Consider the following 18084-nt stretch of genomic DNA (forward strand, 5'->3'; position numbering starts at 1 on the left):
AATATCGTCAATTAAGCACACAAGTTTATCTTCCTTCCCTTTTAGATCCTTATGTTAAAATTACCATAATGAGTGTTAGTCGCTCAGTCACATCTGACTCTTTGCAACCCTAAGGACTGTAGCCCGCCAGGTTCATCTGTCCATGGGATTCTCCAGGCAAGAATCTGGAGTGAGTTGCCATTCCCTTCTCCAGGGGATCTTCTCGACCCAGAGATTTAACCCAGGTCTCCTGCATTGCCTGCAGGCAGGTTCTTTACCATCTGAGCTACCAGGAAGCCCCCCAAACTATGCGGGAGTAAACAAATACAGCAATAAAGAACAGGAGGAGGTTCCTCAGCAATGAATGATATCAACCCATATTTCTAGACAGTAAATAAAGAAACTTCAGCTTAGTGTGTGCACAAAGAACTCAACAGCTGAGGAGGAGACTAATTTCCGCTGTAGAGTAGATTGTAGAGTGGGACTTGGAAATGCCATATAAAGCAAAAGGAGGAAATCAAATCTTTTCAGACAAAAGTTAATCACCAAGAAAAGTAAAGTAAATCTACTAAAGTAAAATCTTTACTAAAGCAAATCCTAAACAATGCACTTTAGGGAGAAGTAAATGATTTCACATTGAAGGCTGAGGATACAAGATAAGAAATAATATTTTTGTACATAAGTCATCACTGATCAAAAATAGAAGACAGAAGAGGAGAACAGATAAGCACGCAGGGATGATTAAGCCTCAATATAATTTCTGAATACAAAGTTCACCTTTCCTAAAACTGGATTTCTAGATACCTAAGAAATACTTTCACAGTTTCCTCAAAGAGGTCTTTGGTGCAAAGAATGAAAGGAAATCCTACAAAGAAAGATGAAGCCTAAGAAATCAATCACAGACAAGAGGTAGTAAAGTAAAAGATAATAAATGTACCTAAAAGATGATGAAAGGGACTGGGAGGAAAAAGAAAGCAGACACAGTGCTGATTTACTTACTAAGCATTCATATTCAAGTAGTATAGAAATTAAGACCATGTGCTTTTGTACCAGATTTACAGAATTTTGATACCTGCTCCAACATCACTAGTTAATCTCATCTATAAAATGAAAAACAACAGTTCTTGTCTCAGAGTTACAGTGAAATGGTCTCTTTAAAGAAAAATGTCCAGAAAAGTCATATACAATCTCCACTGTAATAGGTAACTGTATTTCAAATTAAAGGTGTCTTTTTGAAGAATTTTAAACCTAAAATTTAAACTGAACAACCACAAGAGTATAGAAGATGAGAAAAATTACAACAGAAATAAACAAAATAAAGACTAACCTATATCATATATATCTATGCTGAACACACTACATAAACCTGCCTGCTTAACAAGAAATGTGTCCTTAGTCTGATGGGCCAGGATGGCATGGCGGCCGCCAGCAGAGGTGTTCACCTGGTGAAGTGTTCCCAACTGTGTGTGCCACCAGTGTCTGTGTCCTCAGGGTGAGCTGCAGGCAATTCCCACCAGCCTTCCCTGCTGCTCTGGGAGACTCTCCAAGAGCAGCAGATGCTGGTTATTGAACTGGTATCATGAGACTGGCTGACCAAAATTGAGAATTCAGACTTCAGAATCCCTACTTTTTGATAAGCGCTCAAATTAATGTGTTAAACATCAATACAAGAACACAGGAGCCAAAAAGACGAGTGGGGAAGAGGTCTGAGGGAGGGGGAGAGGGAAGGAAGAAGGGAAACAGGAAGAATGGGAAAGCTGGTTCTTGATGGTAATATCACATCTAAACAATAGCAAAGGTGATGGCAGCACTAGTAACTTAAATCTGCATCATTTCTATTACTTATAAACTGGTTTACCTATTCATAGATTATCTCTACAAATTCTCCTGACATGAACCTTCTGAGCTAGGTGCTGAATCTGTTGGATTCAAACAGTATCCAATAACTCCTTCTATATTTTCTTCACTTTATCAACTGGTAAACTTCCTGAAAAAGATTCAAACTGCTCATTTTTTTTTAAAGAGAAAATTTATGCATTGATGAAAGACATTAACACTTATAAGGAAGAATTAGTGACTTCGGTGACTTCCTTCTATAAATCATATATGCTTACTTATCAAGCTCATATAAAGCAAATATTCAAATTGCCTTCAAAATACCTAAAGGCAAATATGAGTTGTGGATTTTCATTTCATTACTTCCTTCTATCCTCACCAACAACTGTAATCTGATGATACCTGGCTTTAAATATTGTTTTATCATCTTGTTATTTCATGCTCTCCCAGTATCTTTGAATGTTGTAGTAAGTTTTGTTCCTTAAATACAAAGCCAATAGTGGAGGGGAGAGGCTCAATCTTTTGAAGAAAAATCAGAATTAAAACACTGCCACGTATAATACAAAGTAAGTTGGCCACACGCATAAGTCAGAGCTGACATCTCAATTCCTTATTCTCTTTTCTGTTTTCATGCTCTCCATACAGTTGGCTTATATTCTGAGTCAATCAGTTTTCACTTTTATTTTTGAATCTATCACTTTTCATCTTTTCGTAAATCTGTAAGAATCTTCCTCACTTACTAGATTTGAACTTAATTAGCTAACTCATATTAAACAGCTGTTAACATGATCAAGGATACCAATTTAATAGACAACTTAATATTAACAATGCTTTTCTCATTAGTATTAGCATAGTGCTCCATCCTCATCTCAGAGACAAGAAAATTCACTGAGATTAAGTAACCTTCCCAAAGTCTAAATAATTAAAAAGTAAAAGACCTAATGTTAGCACCCAGAACTATCTGATAATGCACTTAACCACTATATTATATTACTGGAGAAAATGGATTAGAGTATTGGCTAGGTCAAACAGTTCAAAATGTATACGATTCTCAACTAAACTACTACTAGTAAGTCTATACTGAATGGTCAAAATAGGAGGCTTGAAAGTGTACACTACCAAGTCAGGGTCCACCTTTCCCCTCATCACAGTGATGACAATTACTATGTTTAGCTTCCTCGTAGTGATATAAGAGGCAACTTTACTGTGTGAATAGTAGTCAAGTGAAGGATAAATAGTATTTTAATTGTTTTCACATTAATTTGAAGAAGAAACTCAATCACATAAGACATAATAACATACAAATATCAGAAGCAAAGAATCGGTACCATAGCAATAAAGCCATCTGAACACTAATTTTAAAAGACAAAAAGATTTTAAAGATTATTTTTCTATAGATTGATATTATTTGAATATTGCTATTTTTGATATTTTATATAGTGTACAAATATTTTGTTTCACAGTAGTATGAGGCTTTTAGTCACATGAGTTTCACTAACATAATGTCAAAGAAGGGGCATGATATTCTTTCCTTTAACAAGGTACCCACATTACTCATATGAAAAAGAGGAGGCTTTTTAAAACAAAAACAACTTAACTGACGAACACTATTTCTAACTCTAACTCTTACTTATGTCAAGTCATCTAATCAAACTCTTAATTTTCCCTTCTCAACTTTGAACATGTGTTGTAGTTACCTTTTTCTTACTGTTAACAACTGTTTTCACCAGAGACACTGAAGGAACATAGACTCATACCAATATATAATCTACCTACAGAATACTTTTATATAGAGCAATCTGATAAAGATTATTCCCTTCTCTTAATCCCTTTACAAAGTCACCTTAAACACTTCATTTGTTTTCATGACCTAAAACCTCATTTAGTGTTATCATGTCACTCAACCTGTATGCTAGTGGCTAGTATCATTAGAATTCTCTAGAAAACAATCCATCTTTAAGAATTGGTCAACAATTTGCTTTAATTTAGAAGGCTAAACAAATAAAGTTCATAGTACTGTATCAAAAACAAGCAAAAATTAGGAAGTTCATCAAATTATCAAGGGATAAACACAAATGTAAATGCTGAGTTGCAACAAAACTAATTAATAGTGACTAAAGGTTTTCATTATTTAGTATCTTAAGCACAAAATGTTAGATCTGTTAATACTATGTTGCTAACATATTATGTCAACACAGAATAGCCAGTAGGACTTCTAAAAACACAAGTCAATTTGATAGTTACTAATGTCTCAAACTGCATACAAACACTTATCATTTTCTCTCTTTCTCACTACTCAAATCAATCACCCAGCTAAATTATTTTAAAATTCTCAAAGGAACAATGAAGTGCCTTGATTTTTTGTTTTAGATTTAAATTGCTAGATATAGGAGATAAATTTAGTATGAATCAAGCAACAGTAATCCTGGTTAAGATAAAAACACTACAAAAGTCAATTACAAACTACAAGGAGTTTCCAATAAAACTAAGTTCTAGGTAGAATTAAACATATTTAACAACAGGTTTAAACAGCTTAACTATTAATACTTCATTCAAACAATTTTTTTAAATTGGGATATTATGTTTAGACTCTTGCAATTTTTGATTTACAAAAGGACAGTTCCAGGGACAAACTGGTGGTATTTGTTTTTAATATATATTACATTTCCATTATTAAATTTTGACTTACCTGGAAGGAAGTAGCACTAGAAAAGTTCTACTGAAAATTTTCTGTCTTCCTCAGGAACAAAGCTATTTTAAATGTTGCAATGGGGATAACAATATTTGGGAACCCAGGGCATAAATTAAGAAAGGAATAGTGAAGTGTAACACAGTGAAAGTTTCATTGTATTCCTATGGGAAGTACTGGGAATTTAACAATTAATCAAGTCACAGTTTTTTTTCCTAATGCAGACACACTTTTTAGTTTACCTAAGACACAGTAAAGAGTACATCGTCCTTTTAAACATCTTTTCAACTAATGCTCAAAATCCTTAGACCAACTCTGAAACAGTAGTACCAAAATCTTTATATTAATACATTTTATGCTCAATATTTTCAAAAATGTATTTCTAAATCATTTCTAAAATTATTAACCAAGGATCAGTACCAGTAGTATCTATAGGTAGTTTTATATGACAATGCTCACTAACATTCTTGATTTTATTTACTTTCATTTTAATCAAATCCAAATTATTCCTAATTTCTTAAGAGATTTTATTTAACACCTTGCAGGTGGTTCTATATTCTTATGCAATCAGCTGTTCCCAGAAAAACTGAATAATAAGGAAACATACCTAAGAGAGGAGCTTGGGAGATTTTTTTGGTTGGGTATGTGTGTGTCTGGGCGTGTAGGCCTGGGGAGAGTGGTAGAAATACTAATTTGCAATACAGAAAAAACAATGCCATTCACATGGTTCTAACAAAAGTGTCTGACCACCCCCACCCCCACCCTCAAGAAGCCCTTAAATATATTGGGAGATCAAAAGAAACAAAATAATTCCCCCAGCATATCACCCCCAAATACAATAAAGAACAGCACAGGAAGTGGCAAAGTTTAAAATAATGCCTTTATCATTAGGACTATTATGCTGTCATAAGCCACGATCCTTTTGTTTTGGTAAATTGCTTATTTTCAACAGAAAAACACAAGAACGTGTGTACAAGTTCCAAAGCGGATGCATCGCCTCTGAATTTGGTATCAAATAATTAAATTTATTTTTCAGATATCAAATCTTCATATTTTAAATTATTCCATTATTTTAAACTTCACTTGAATCTCTAAAAAGCTAATTAAGTTACTCTAAGTGCAGTTTTATCTTCTGTAGATGCTATCAAATTAAACTTTCAGCAGTTTTAAAGAAAAGGGAGTCATTACCAGAAAAACTGTCAAGATTTGACAACCAAAAAGGCAAATAATTTCAAACATAGACTAGTTCTAGGCAAAATTTATACAATTACTTTTAATACTGTCTATGTAGAACCATTTTCATTAAGTAAAAAATTATTTTTATAGCACACTATGATTAAAAGTACTTATCTTTCCAGTTAAGTTTTCAACTTTGAAAAACTATAAATTGAGTTAAAGTAAATTTTTTGTTTCAACAGATTATCAAGCTGCTCTCCAAATGATATCAATTCATTACATTTAACTTACTTTAAAAAAACTCATATCTGAATATATTTAATGGTACTAATATGTATAATTATCCAAATCAAGCTTTTCTTCTGTCCCCAATATCTTGTTTTTTTAAAGTGCTACCTTTTTTTTATAGCTTAGCACATCAAAAACAGGTATTTAAAAGATAAAGTTTAATTCTAGCCTACTATTTTAAAAAACACAAATGTGAAACCTAAAAATAACATTTTATACCCCTCAACAATAGATCAAAAATTACTTACCCCATACACCCGCAGCTAAAGATTTATTCTGATTTGGTTCTCTCTCATATTCAGGATTTAGAGATGGCTGGAAAAAAAAAGGTGGAATAAAAAGAACAAATGTTTAAACTAATCCTATTTAAGAAAAAAATTCCTTTTAAAAGTAATCTCAAGAATATACTGACAAATTTGACATAATGAACTCTTAACAACTAAACACTAATTATTCATAAACCTTACTTTCTACTTATTGTAACAATTAAAATGGTTAATATCTATACTCAAGCTAAGTTGAAAAAAACAAGGTAAGTGTCTTTAAATGCTCTCCTCATCCTCAATTACATGAAGAAAAACTGTTAAAAAAAAAGAAGAAAGCAAATGTAGGAGAATGCAGTCTTTGCATCATTATGAGAAACCATCCTTTCTTAGCATAAGGTTAAGAGCAGACAAGAGGAAATCAGACCATTCCTTAATTCTTCTGTTAGGTTTGCATCACTGAATGCTTTAGTTAACAAGCTCATACTCAAAGCAAAGTACAAGTTTATTACTTCAAATAGTGATGCTCAGGTTATTAAAAGGAAACTGAGTTGAGCGCTGAATGTGTACTCTAAGATTAGCTTAGTAGATGTTTGCTCTTTAGAAAAGGGAAATTTAAACTTCTATGAAGAATAATATGACAAATTTATCCAAAGTTTAAAAAAACCACATGGTGAGACACAGGAATAAGTAGATGTAAGGAATGAAGAAGATTGGGGAATGAAAGAGTTATCTACAGAAAGTCTCACGAAATGTAAAGACTAAAGATACCTGAACCAAAATAAATAAATAAAAATTAAAAAATAATTGAACCTGTCAAGTGTGATCTCTGGAGAAAATGATATGTACTGATAAAATCTCCTGAGAGATTTGATGCTTAAATAGCACTTGTAGAAACCTCATTCGTATTAAAATTACAAGCAACTTACAAAATCCTCAGCCTCAAACTGCTTGCGTTCTCTCTTGTCGTCTTTCCTCCCTGTCTCATTGTCAGGTATGTTGTTTTCATGAAGTCCTTGGCTTTTTCCAGAATGGAAAATACTGCTACGAGAACGGGAACTTCCACCATGGTATCCCCCTCGATGATTTATGTTTTCAGTACCATTTCTTCCATGTGTACGCCATCCATTTTTTTCTTTCCTTCCAAAGTTACCTTTGAAAAATAATGGCAAAGTATTACAAATTCAAAGATGGTTATTCTTAAAGACTCAATCACAATCAAAACAATTCTTGCAAGAATGTGAACAAAATTCTTCTTAAACTCTACTATTTCTCAGCAACTTACCTCCATTAGGACGTCCAATACCAGAATCAAAGCCATCTGAAGAGTTGTGTCGTCGGCGGTTCACATCATAACGATTTTCTGTCCATGAAAAGTTTTCAGAATGCTTTTCAAAATTCAATGACGACTGAAACAAAGTATAAGCATACAGATAAACATACATATAAAATTTGACTAACTTTAGAAACTAGTAATAAATTGGCTTAATTAATTCCCAAGAATTTTAAATGGTTAAGAAGAATATTTTATAATTATTTCAATGTGTTTGGTAACTGAAAACTTGTAAGAGGGATTCCACTGTTCATCTATTTTTTCTACTTAAGATAAACGACAGCACCATTCTTAAAGAGTTTAACAACTACATTCACCAGAAAACTTTAAAGGTAAAGCCACTATAAAGGCGTCAAGACAAATATAGTACACTTCTTTTAAAATAAAACATAGTATCGTGTATTTCACATTCTTTGATTTAAATAGCTCAAGGTTTTCTTCAAGATCAGAAAATTATGGTGAATGAAGCTACAGTTCTATTTTAAGTTCTCTATAGATTTATTTCCAAACTGCTCTTCCCCAAAACAAGTGAATTAAAAAATCTGTCAAAGGAAGAATGTTGTAAAAACAATTACTACAATTCTCTCCAGGACAAACAGAAAAGCTCCTCAGTTTTAATACAAACACACTGCACACACTCTTTACATTTAACTAGGCTCCTCCACATGGCCACTGTGGGACTTACTGGTGCAAGTTCCCCTACTGCTCCTGGCTTCATCCTCATGCTGCTTCTGTGCATGAAGGACAAAGCCCTTCATCTGTCTTCCACCAGCATCCATGAAACAACAGTGACAACCTGGCTTGCTAAGCTTTTAAGCAGGGTAAAAACCCAAACACTTCACAACCCTACCAGTTATGGTGATGAAGATACCATGCTCTCAAAGCTAAAACTTTCTAGAAAAACAAGGGTAGGGTCTCTTAGGCCAGACGGGGGCACAGGATAAGATTCTTCAGGACCTGGCAACAATTGTTCTCATCCAAATGATGGGTAGAAGTAAAGGTTCCTCACTGTTTAGCAACTAAGTAAGTGGCAAGGGGCAGGACTGAAACAAGATAGTCCCAATAGTGCTTTAATGATGAAACTCTCCTCTGAGTAAAAGGAAGAGATGTATTATCATGAGATGGGGTCCCATCTGAAAGGCAATACAGCTTCAGCCGCTGAAGTCAAGAGGTCACCAAAGCCGAACAGCAATGAGAATAGAGAGTTTGGGAAAGACTGAAAATATTAGAAGTAAATCTGTTAAGGCCAAACTGCTACTGACATTGGAAACAAAGAAAAATGCAAAGCCTAGCTTTCTGGAGTGGATGTATTCTGTGCTCTTTGTACTTTCTGACTCCTTTCTTCCCCACATCAAACTCAGCTGCTTTAACAAGAAAGTCAGTGTGCGCCAGAAGTTAAGGCAAGAAAGAAACAAACTCTTATAGTTCTCTTACACACAGGTATCCAAGTTACCATCCTACCCACTCCCATGGAGGGGAGACAGCATTAAGCACAAGAGTAACTCAAACTTTTCCATACAGGGCAAAGCCATGGCATTGTGGTACACGGGGGCATGAAAGGTCCCAGCCTGGGGTGTTTCCTGGGGCCAGGAGGTACATAAAAGAGAAATCAACACCAATCTTGGCTTGAGAAGCCACAAAAGAAAAAAGCCTCCAGGCCACCCATGCAACCCCCAAAGGAACAGTCTCCCCCTCCACCCTGAACTTTCCCACATTCCATGCTAAAGAAATCATGAGCGGTCCTGAAAGCTTAGACTGTAACTCTGATATGCATATACATACTAAACTCCTTAGTCTAGGCAAGAATATACAACTGAGAAAAGACAATCTCTTTAACAAGTGGTGCTGGGAAAACTGGTCAACCACTTGTAAAAGAATGAAACTAGAACACTTTCTAACACCATACACAAAAATAAACTCAAAATGGATTAAAGATCTCAATGTAAGACCAGAAACTATAAAACTCCTAGAGGAAAACATAACCAAAACACTCTCTGACATAAATCACAGCAAGATCCTCTATGACCCACCTCCCAGAGTAATGGAAATAAAAGCAAAAATAAACAAATGGGACCTAATTAAACTGAAAAGCTTTTGCACAACGAAGGAAACCATAAGCAAAGTGAAAAGACAGCCTTCAGAATGGGAGAAAATAATAGCAAACAAAGCAACTGACAAAGAATTAATCTCAAAAATATACAAGCAGCTCATGCAGCTCAATTACAGAAAAATAAATGACCCAATCAAAAAATGGGCCAAAGAACTAAACAGACACTTCTCCAAAGAAGACCTACAGATGGCTAACAAACACATGAAAAGATGCTCAACATCACTCATTATCACAGAAATGCAAATCAAAACCACAATGAGGTACCATCTCACGCCGGTCAGAATGGCTGCGATCAAAAAGTCTACAAACAATAAATGCTGGAGAAGGTGCAGAGAAAAAGGAACCCTCTTACACTGTTGGTGAGAATGCAAACTAGTACAGCCACTATAGAGAACAGTGTGGAGAGTCCTTAAAACACTGGAAACAGAACTGCCATACGACCCAGCAATCCCACTGCTGGGCATACACACTGAGGAAACCAGAATTGAAAGAGACACATGTACCACAATGCTCATCACAGCACTATTTAACAATAGTCAGGACATGGAAGCAACCTAGATGTCCATCGACAGACGAACGGATAAGAAACCTGTGGTACATATACATAATGCAATATTACTCAGCTATTAAAAAGAATACATTTGATTCAGTTCTAATGAGGTGGATGAAACTGGAGCCTATTATACAGAGTGAAGTAAGTCAGAAAGAAAAACATCAATATAGTATATTAACGCATATATGTGCAATTTAGAAAGATGGTAACGATGACCCTATATGTGAGACAGCAAAAGAGACAACAGATGTAAAGAACAGACTCTTGGACTCTGTGGGAGAAGGCGAGGGTGGGATGATTTGAGAGAACAGCATTGAAACATGTATATGACCTTATGGGAAATAGATCGTCAGTCCAGGTTTGATGCATGAGATAGGGTGCTCAGGGCTAGAGCACTGGGATGACCCTGAGGGATGGGATGGGGAGGGAGGTGGGTTCAGTTTGGGGAATACATGTACACCCATGGCTGATTCATGTCAATGTATGGCCAAAACCACTGAATACTGTAAAGTAATTAGCCTCCAATTAAATAAATTAATTTAAATAAATAAATAAACAAACACCTTAGTCTGTGTGCCCATGGTGGGAATGGAATGGACCCTAGTATCCCAACATGGCTGATAAAAATTTGGAAAAATCTCAGCAGTAAGAGTGGGAAATTAAAGTGATCCTGCAGGTGGAGCCACTAGGCCAATTCAATGTACCAGTGTGTTTTATAGTTGGTGCTAACGTTACATGCTTGTACTAAAAATGCTCTAGATTCTCCCATTCAGGAAATGTCACAGGTTGAAAGATGATTCCCATCCCCTTCAAAATGGTCTAATAAAAAGTACAGCTTCCAGAAGGAAAGAAAATAAAATCATATGTGGCTGAAGACTTGGCTCTGCAGTATTCAGAAAGACTATTTTCCAGTACAGCAATACCATCTGCCTGACACACACACCAAGTACACACTCCTTTTAAAAACTGAGTTCCCCTGGTAGCCTAATGGTTAGGATTCCAGGCTTTCACTGCCATGGCCAAGGTTCAGTGTTCAATCCCTAGTCGGCCAAAAAAAAGAATGTGGCTCCTGCCATAATGCTGAGCTCTTACTGAAAGCAAACTTAAACTAAGGACTAACCAATAAAAGAACCCAAGAGGGCTCTTGATCAAATGGAAATCATGTGTTCAACAACACAGCTGGCCTCGCCCTTGAAGTGCCAACCATAAATTTGCAGTATACTTTATTCCCCTTCCTGCCACCATGACAAACCAGTGTTTCAATAAGCTCTCAAATCAGAAAAGTTCCCCTAAATGACTGAGCCTGGTTCACTGATAGTTCAGCTAAGTTAAAAGATGCTGGTACACACAGTAGCCACCCAGCCCCAACAACTCTGGAAAACCAAATGGTTAAGTGCCAATCACCTCAATGGAATAAAGCTATGATCCCTGCCTTAGATATTCTTAAGGACAAGACATTTTATATTTTTCTAACTCTTGTGTTGTTGCCAATGGCCTCATCATCTATCACTGAAAAACTATAGACTAGCCAATTAAAAACATCTCTTGGGGTCACACATGATGGGAAACTGCAGCTGCTGCTGAGACAATCTGAGTCATTTATGTTGATTCAGTAAGGCTTGCTATCTGATGAGAGTGAATGGCATTGAGAGTGACTGAAATTAGAATGCTGATCAAATCTTCAGCATACCACCTAGACCCATTATCACACCAGACATGGAACACACCCACTATCACAGACTGGTTACAAAAGAAAGGACTTTATCTTTCTGATGCAGAAACCTCTACTGCATGCCAGCTTGTGACTCCTGCCAAAAGCTGATCCATCTGTCTCACTGTAAAGAACACCACATCACACGGAACTACATCAAAGATCTGACTTCTTCATGGAGTCCTCAACGGAGTTATATCACTACTGAAACTTTTTCAGGTTACATTATTACTGCTGCAGTCTGATGGGCAAACTCTGGTCACAGTATTGTGTCTCCTGAAATTAATTCACGTAATGGGTATATTCAGACCAGGAACAGTCCATTAAACAGTGCATCTTTTGTCAAAAAGGTCATCCTGCAATGAATCAATATTCAAAGTACTCAATGGATGTTTCATACTATTATTCACAAGTATAGACAAGCATTTTAACAGTCCCCTCAAAATTCAACTCAGAACCATTTATACTATACCTCTACACCCCTCATCTCTTCCCACATCTTAGTAAGATGAATGAATGCAGCATAACCAAAAGGGGATCATCTCCTCTTGGCCACTTCTTGTGTAGTAATCAGGATGACAGAAGTGGAAGAGTTATGACAGTAAACAGACTTACACTAAAAATTCTGCTCTGATTATCCCTAGATATAATGTTTCTTTCTTTTCCCTAAGAACAACTACAGGCCAGGCCAACCCACAGGGTGATGGCTAACCAAAATGAAATTCAAACAAATCTAGTTTGGCCATCTGGATTCTCCTGTTGAACTGGCATGGTCCTAGACATGTAGACAACAGCCATTTGCTTGTGTACACTTCTCACAGAGTCCCTGCCTACAGTATCCAAAGTAGACGAAGGTGAGGGTGAGATATCTTTAAAATGGGGTCTCTGAAAATTATTTTAAAATGCCCCTGTCCCACTCACATCCAGTTCCTCTAGATTAAAATATCTAGGTACAAGGAGAGTTTTTAAGTGAAGTTAGAGCTATGGGAATGGGACACACTGCATACAGATTACATGGCTATAGAGGGAGAGCAAAAACCCTAGCAATTGGGAGAAGAAACATCTTTAACACCAGAAAGCACAGGTACAAAGGAGAACAATTAATGATCTCCTTATCCCTTGGAACAAGGGTCCCCAACACGCCAGGCCACGGACCACTACAGGTCTATGGCTTGTAAGGAACTAACCCACAAGCAGGTGAGCAGTGGGTGAGTGAGAGAAGCTTCAACTGTATTTACAGCTGCTCCCCATCATTCACATTACTGCCTGAGCTCCACCTCCTGTCAGATCAGTGACAGCATTAAATTCTCATAGGATTGCGAACTCTACCACGAACCATGCACAGAACAGACCTAAGTTTCACACTCCTTATGAGAATCTAATGCCTAATGATCTGAGGTGGAGCTGAGATGGTGATGCTAGCACTGGGGAGCATCTGCAAATACAGATTACCATTAGCAGAGAGGTCTGACTGCACAGTGAAAGTTGCTCAGTCCTGTCCAACTCTTTGTGACCCCACAGACTATACAGTCCATGGAATTCTCCAGGCCAGAATACTGGAGTGAGTAGCCTTTCCCTTCTCCAGGGGATTTTCCCAACCCAGGGATCAAACCCAGGTCCCCGCACTGCAGGTGGATTCTTTGCCAGCTGAGCCACAAGGTATGGACTCCTGACTGCACAGAGACCATAATAAATCAACTGCTTGCAGATTATCATCAAAACCCTATCAGTGAATGTCAAGTCACAACAGGGCCGCATCTGGTGGCAGGCTTTATAGTGGCAATAATGCACTTCATCTCATGAGACCTGGAAGTCTCATCTTCTGCCAGCATCCATGACAGTAACAAGCTAGCTTATTACAGTTATCTTGAAAGCAGGATAAAATTTCAGACCTTTCAGACTCTGACATATAGCCAGCATAGTAAAATATGAATAAGAAACACAAAACAGGATTGAAAATATAGAAAGAAAACTGATATTATTTGTGAATGATTGATTTTCCACATTAAAAATTCCAAAAGCATTCAAGTAAAAATTAATCAATGTTGCTAGCAACAACATTAATACTTCAAGATACAATATATATGCTAGAAAGACTTAATAAGAAAGCGTTTTAAAATAGCATTTAAGGTAGCAACAAATAGGAACCTCCCTGGTGGTCCAGTGGCTAAGACTCCATGCTCCCAAAGCAGGGCACCCAGGTTTCATTCTTGGTCAGGGAACTAGATCACACATGCCACAACTAAGACCAAAAATCCTGCATTTCACAACTTAGAGCCAGCACAGCCAAATAAATAAGACTTTTACAGAAAGAAAAAAAAAAAAGGAACAGCTACTATAAAGCAATTGAATATGGTGGGTACATGTGTGTGTGTGTAGAGAGAGAGAGAGAGAGAAATACCTGGGTGACTGAAAAAGAACTATGCAACTTTATGTAAAACAGTTAAAGATCACACACAGACATACATACACACACACTCTCTTTTTCTCTCCCCCGCCAAACCAGTACTCCCCCCAGAAAGGCAGCCCATAAGAAATAATAAACAAAGAACGTGAATAGGCAATTCACAGAAATATAACCCAATGTCCAAGAAACAGTAAAAATACATTTCATAACAAAGACCGGCAAAAATGTTAACCCTGATAATCTGACAAAGTCTTGACAAGAGTACAAAGTAAAAAGAATAGTTATGTACAGCACGCTATGCTATGCTAAGTCACTTCAGTCATGTCCGACTCTGTGCAACCCCATAGACGGCAGCCCACCAGGATCCCCCATCCCTGGGATTCTCCAGACAAGAACACTGGAGTGGGCTGCCATTTCCTTCTCCAATGCATGAAAGTGAAAAGTGAAAGTGAAGTCGCTCAGTCGTGTCCGACTCTATCGACCCCATGGACTGCAGCCTACCAGACTCCTCCGTCCATGGGATTTTCCAGGCAAGAGTATTGGAGTGGGGTGCCATTGCCTTCTCCGATGTACAGCATACAGGAGTATAAATCAGTATACCAGATGGAAAAGAAATTTGGCAGTATGGAACTGAATTCCAGCAATTTTTCTTCTAACTATAGGTAAGAGCCTTGCCATTCAAAATGTGGTCCAGAGACAAGCAGAATCAACAATACTTTGAAGATTGTCAGGACTAGGACCCCATTAGAGATTTACTGAAATTAGAATCTGCATTTTAACAAAATCCCCAGGTTACTTTCATAGCCATTAAAGTCTGAGAAGCAGGAGTCTAAAGAATTCTTATCTATGCATGCTAGGAGACAGTAAAAGAATAGTCAATACAGTATTCATTATAGAGTTCAGTTCAGTCGCTCAGTCATGTCCGACTTTTTGTGACCCCATGAACCACAGCACAGTCCAGTGAGTTGGTGATGCCATCCAACCATCTTATCCTGTCGTCCCCTTCTCCTCCTGCCCTCAATCCTTCCCAGCGATATAAACAATCTCAACTTAATGAGATAAACACAGTGTGATACAGAGGCAAAAAATAGAATACAGAGTTTTGAGGCTCCCCTGGTGGTTCAGACTGAAGAATCCACCTGAAATGTAGGAGACTCGGGAACAGTTTTTAAGATAATTACAGCAAATCTGCAGATATCAACATGGGGGGAAATCTAAAAGATATAAATAACAAATATAAAAACAAGGTTCAGAATATAAATGTTAATCATTTATATTAATGTTCTATATATACAGAAAACTCTTTTGATATTCACATACCTAGTAACAATATAAGAACATGCACTGAGAATATCTCTGGGGAAAAAACGAAGACAGAAAAAGGACTGTGAAGAAGTCAACAGCAGACTTCAATTGTCTATTTCCGTAAGAGACACAAAGATAAAACTGCAAAATGTTATGATGTGACTTATTCTCCATGTTTCTCTGTACGTTTAAATATTTCTTTAGAACTATCCACATGGTTCTTTTAGAATTATTAAGACAAATATACTGTAGGAAAATATATGCAGAATATGCAACAAACCCCTCAATATGAAAAGAGCTATTACAAATAAATCACTAAGAAATAAATTACATGAATAACATTTCGTAAGACAAAACTATGCTCAGTCATAATTAAATAATGCAAATCAAAACAATGAAGTGTCGTTTTTCATTGAATTTCACAAATATGAAAAAATGGGGCAACAGCCAGCATTGCCAATAGGGAAAAATCTGCCCCCCTCCATATAATTTTTATAGGATTATAAACTGGTACAATCTTTCTAGACAACAATTAGGCACTATCTACCAAAAGGTATAAACTTCCTAATTCACAGATTCTGCTGCTAGGAATTTCCCCTACAAATACATTCAAGAGATGGCCAAGCATTCCTGCAACTTAGTCCATTAATAGGTCCAATTAATCTATGTAGATTCACTCAATAAAAGATTAAGATTGACAGTTGAAAAATGCAGGGAGTTAGGGGTGCCGACTCTATGTATGGTCAAAATCAGTATCCACAGATCACGGAGCTGTACAGTACATATATTTATTGGGGAGAAAAAATCCACATAAGTGGACATAAATAGCCCAAACCCATATTGCTCAAGGGTCAACTGTACACAGCTACTGCAGAGTGAAGACACCCATGTACTAACTACATAAATAGATTTTTTTTTTTTTTCCAGAAATAGATTATTGGAGATGCTACCCTTGAAGGAAAAATTGCTTTTAATTTCATTCGCTTACCCAAACCAAGATAAAATTATATTCTGATATATATATTAAAACATCCCAGTATTTCACTTCTGAAAATTAGTCTATTTCTTAATAATCAAAAAAAGGAAGTTATTAAACATAAATATTTAAAGTCAAGCACACATATGTTCCTACACTAACGCAAGCACTTTGGGTCAAGTTACTTGTCTCTGTCAACCTCAGTTCCCCATCTGTTTACATGGATTGGGGCAAGTAGTGGTGGAAGAGCCGAACAGTATTTTACCTTTTATGCTTTTGTTTGCCTTTTTATAAAGCGCTTTACACAGTGACTGGTATACAGTAATGACTTGAGAAATATTAGTTACCACATTTTAAATCTTTTACTGAATTTTTAAAAATAATAGCATAATTTTCTGATTCCCAGAATATGTGAATCAACAGTTAAAAACTACTTAGTAAACAAGAAGTTTCAATGAATTCAGCTACCAGTCTAAATTTTCTCATCCTTTCTTAGCCTAAAGTTTAAAAAGCACAGTTTCAATGCAAACTGATACTACTTATATTATTGAAGGCAAGTAATTACAATTCTATTTTTCAAACTGCAGGTGAGGTCTCATTATAAATAAGACACATAATTAGTAACAATTTGTTTTTAGCATTTTTTTTTGATTGGAATAAAAAGACCCCAAGAGAAAGAAGAACATAGGTAAATGACTTTCTAGTTACAGCTATGTGAATATGAAAACATGATGTAAAATTTCTTACTGGGTCCTAATGAACAGTTCAAATGCCAGTATGTCTATTTCATAGACAGAAACAACCACATGCAGTTTAAAATTCCACCACATGATGGGGCTAAAATTCTGCACACCTTAGAAAACTGCTCAGGTGCAGTGTTGAAAACATTGTTAACCCTTAATTCAAGTACTCTTATCATCTCTTCAAATAATAAAAGAAAAGACTTAACACAAAGTTGAAAAAGAGAACCCAACAGTTATTTATGACTATCCCATTTATTCAGGAAAAGATTAAAAGGGCTCTGTCAGAAAACAAGAATTACAACTGAAAACCCACGAATAGTGATTTTGAGTGATACAGACAGCATTAATACCTAATGATGTGTGTATTTATTTATTTGTTAAAACCACTTTGCGAAAGGTCTAAGAAGGTAATTTCAAATATTGCTAGCTAAGAGTTCAAAGTGACATTATTTTCTGTAGGTAAGCTAAAATAAATTAGAATTAATTGAAAATTTAGAATTGGCAAAATCAAGACTTCGTTTCATGAGGGCCTATATTCAGATCAAATGTCTGGTTCTAGAAAACATTAAGAATTCCACCACACAAAACAAAGTCAATCTTAATCAACCTTAATCAACACTTCAATGAAGACAAGAATTATCCTCAATAATGTTTGTAACTAATTTTCCAGGTGCTGATAATTTTTATTGATATGTTTAAAAATGAAAACAAATCT

At 36.2% G+C, this 18084-nt stretch overlaps 1 protein-coding gene across 10 annotated transcripts in view; it reads right to left on the bottom strand.

Moving 5' to 3' along the window:
• Nucleotides 1–18084, bottom strand: part of GPBP1 (GC-rich promoter binding protein 1) — a 65479-nt gene that overhangs the window by 11237 nt on the left and 36158 nt on the right. For 5 of the 10 annotated variants that reach the window (XM_059878784.1, XM_059878783.1, XM_005221502.4 and 2 more), the window contains 4 exons: nt 7517–7640; nt 7161–7384; nt 6217–6283; nt 5112–5171 (listed from right to left, as the gene is read on the bottom strand). In XM_059878784.1, the coding sequence (XP_059734767.1) occupies nt 5112–5171; nt 6217–6283; nt 7161–7384; nt 7517–7640 (475 nt within the window). 10 annotated transcript variants of the gene reach the window in all.

This window comes from Bos taurus, chromosome 20 (genome assembly GCF_002263795.3).
Source record: "Bos taurus isolate L1 Dominette 01449 registration number 42190680 breed Hereford chromosome 20, ARS-UCD2.0, whole genome shotgun sequence".
Lineage (NCBI taxonomy): Eukaryota > Metazoa > Chordata > Mammalia > Artiodactyla > Bovidae > Bos > Bos taurus.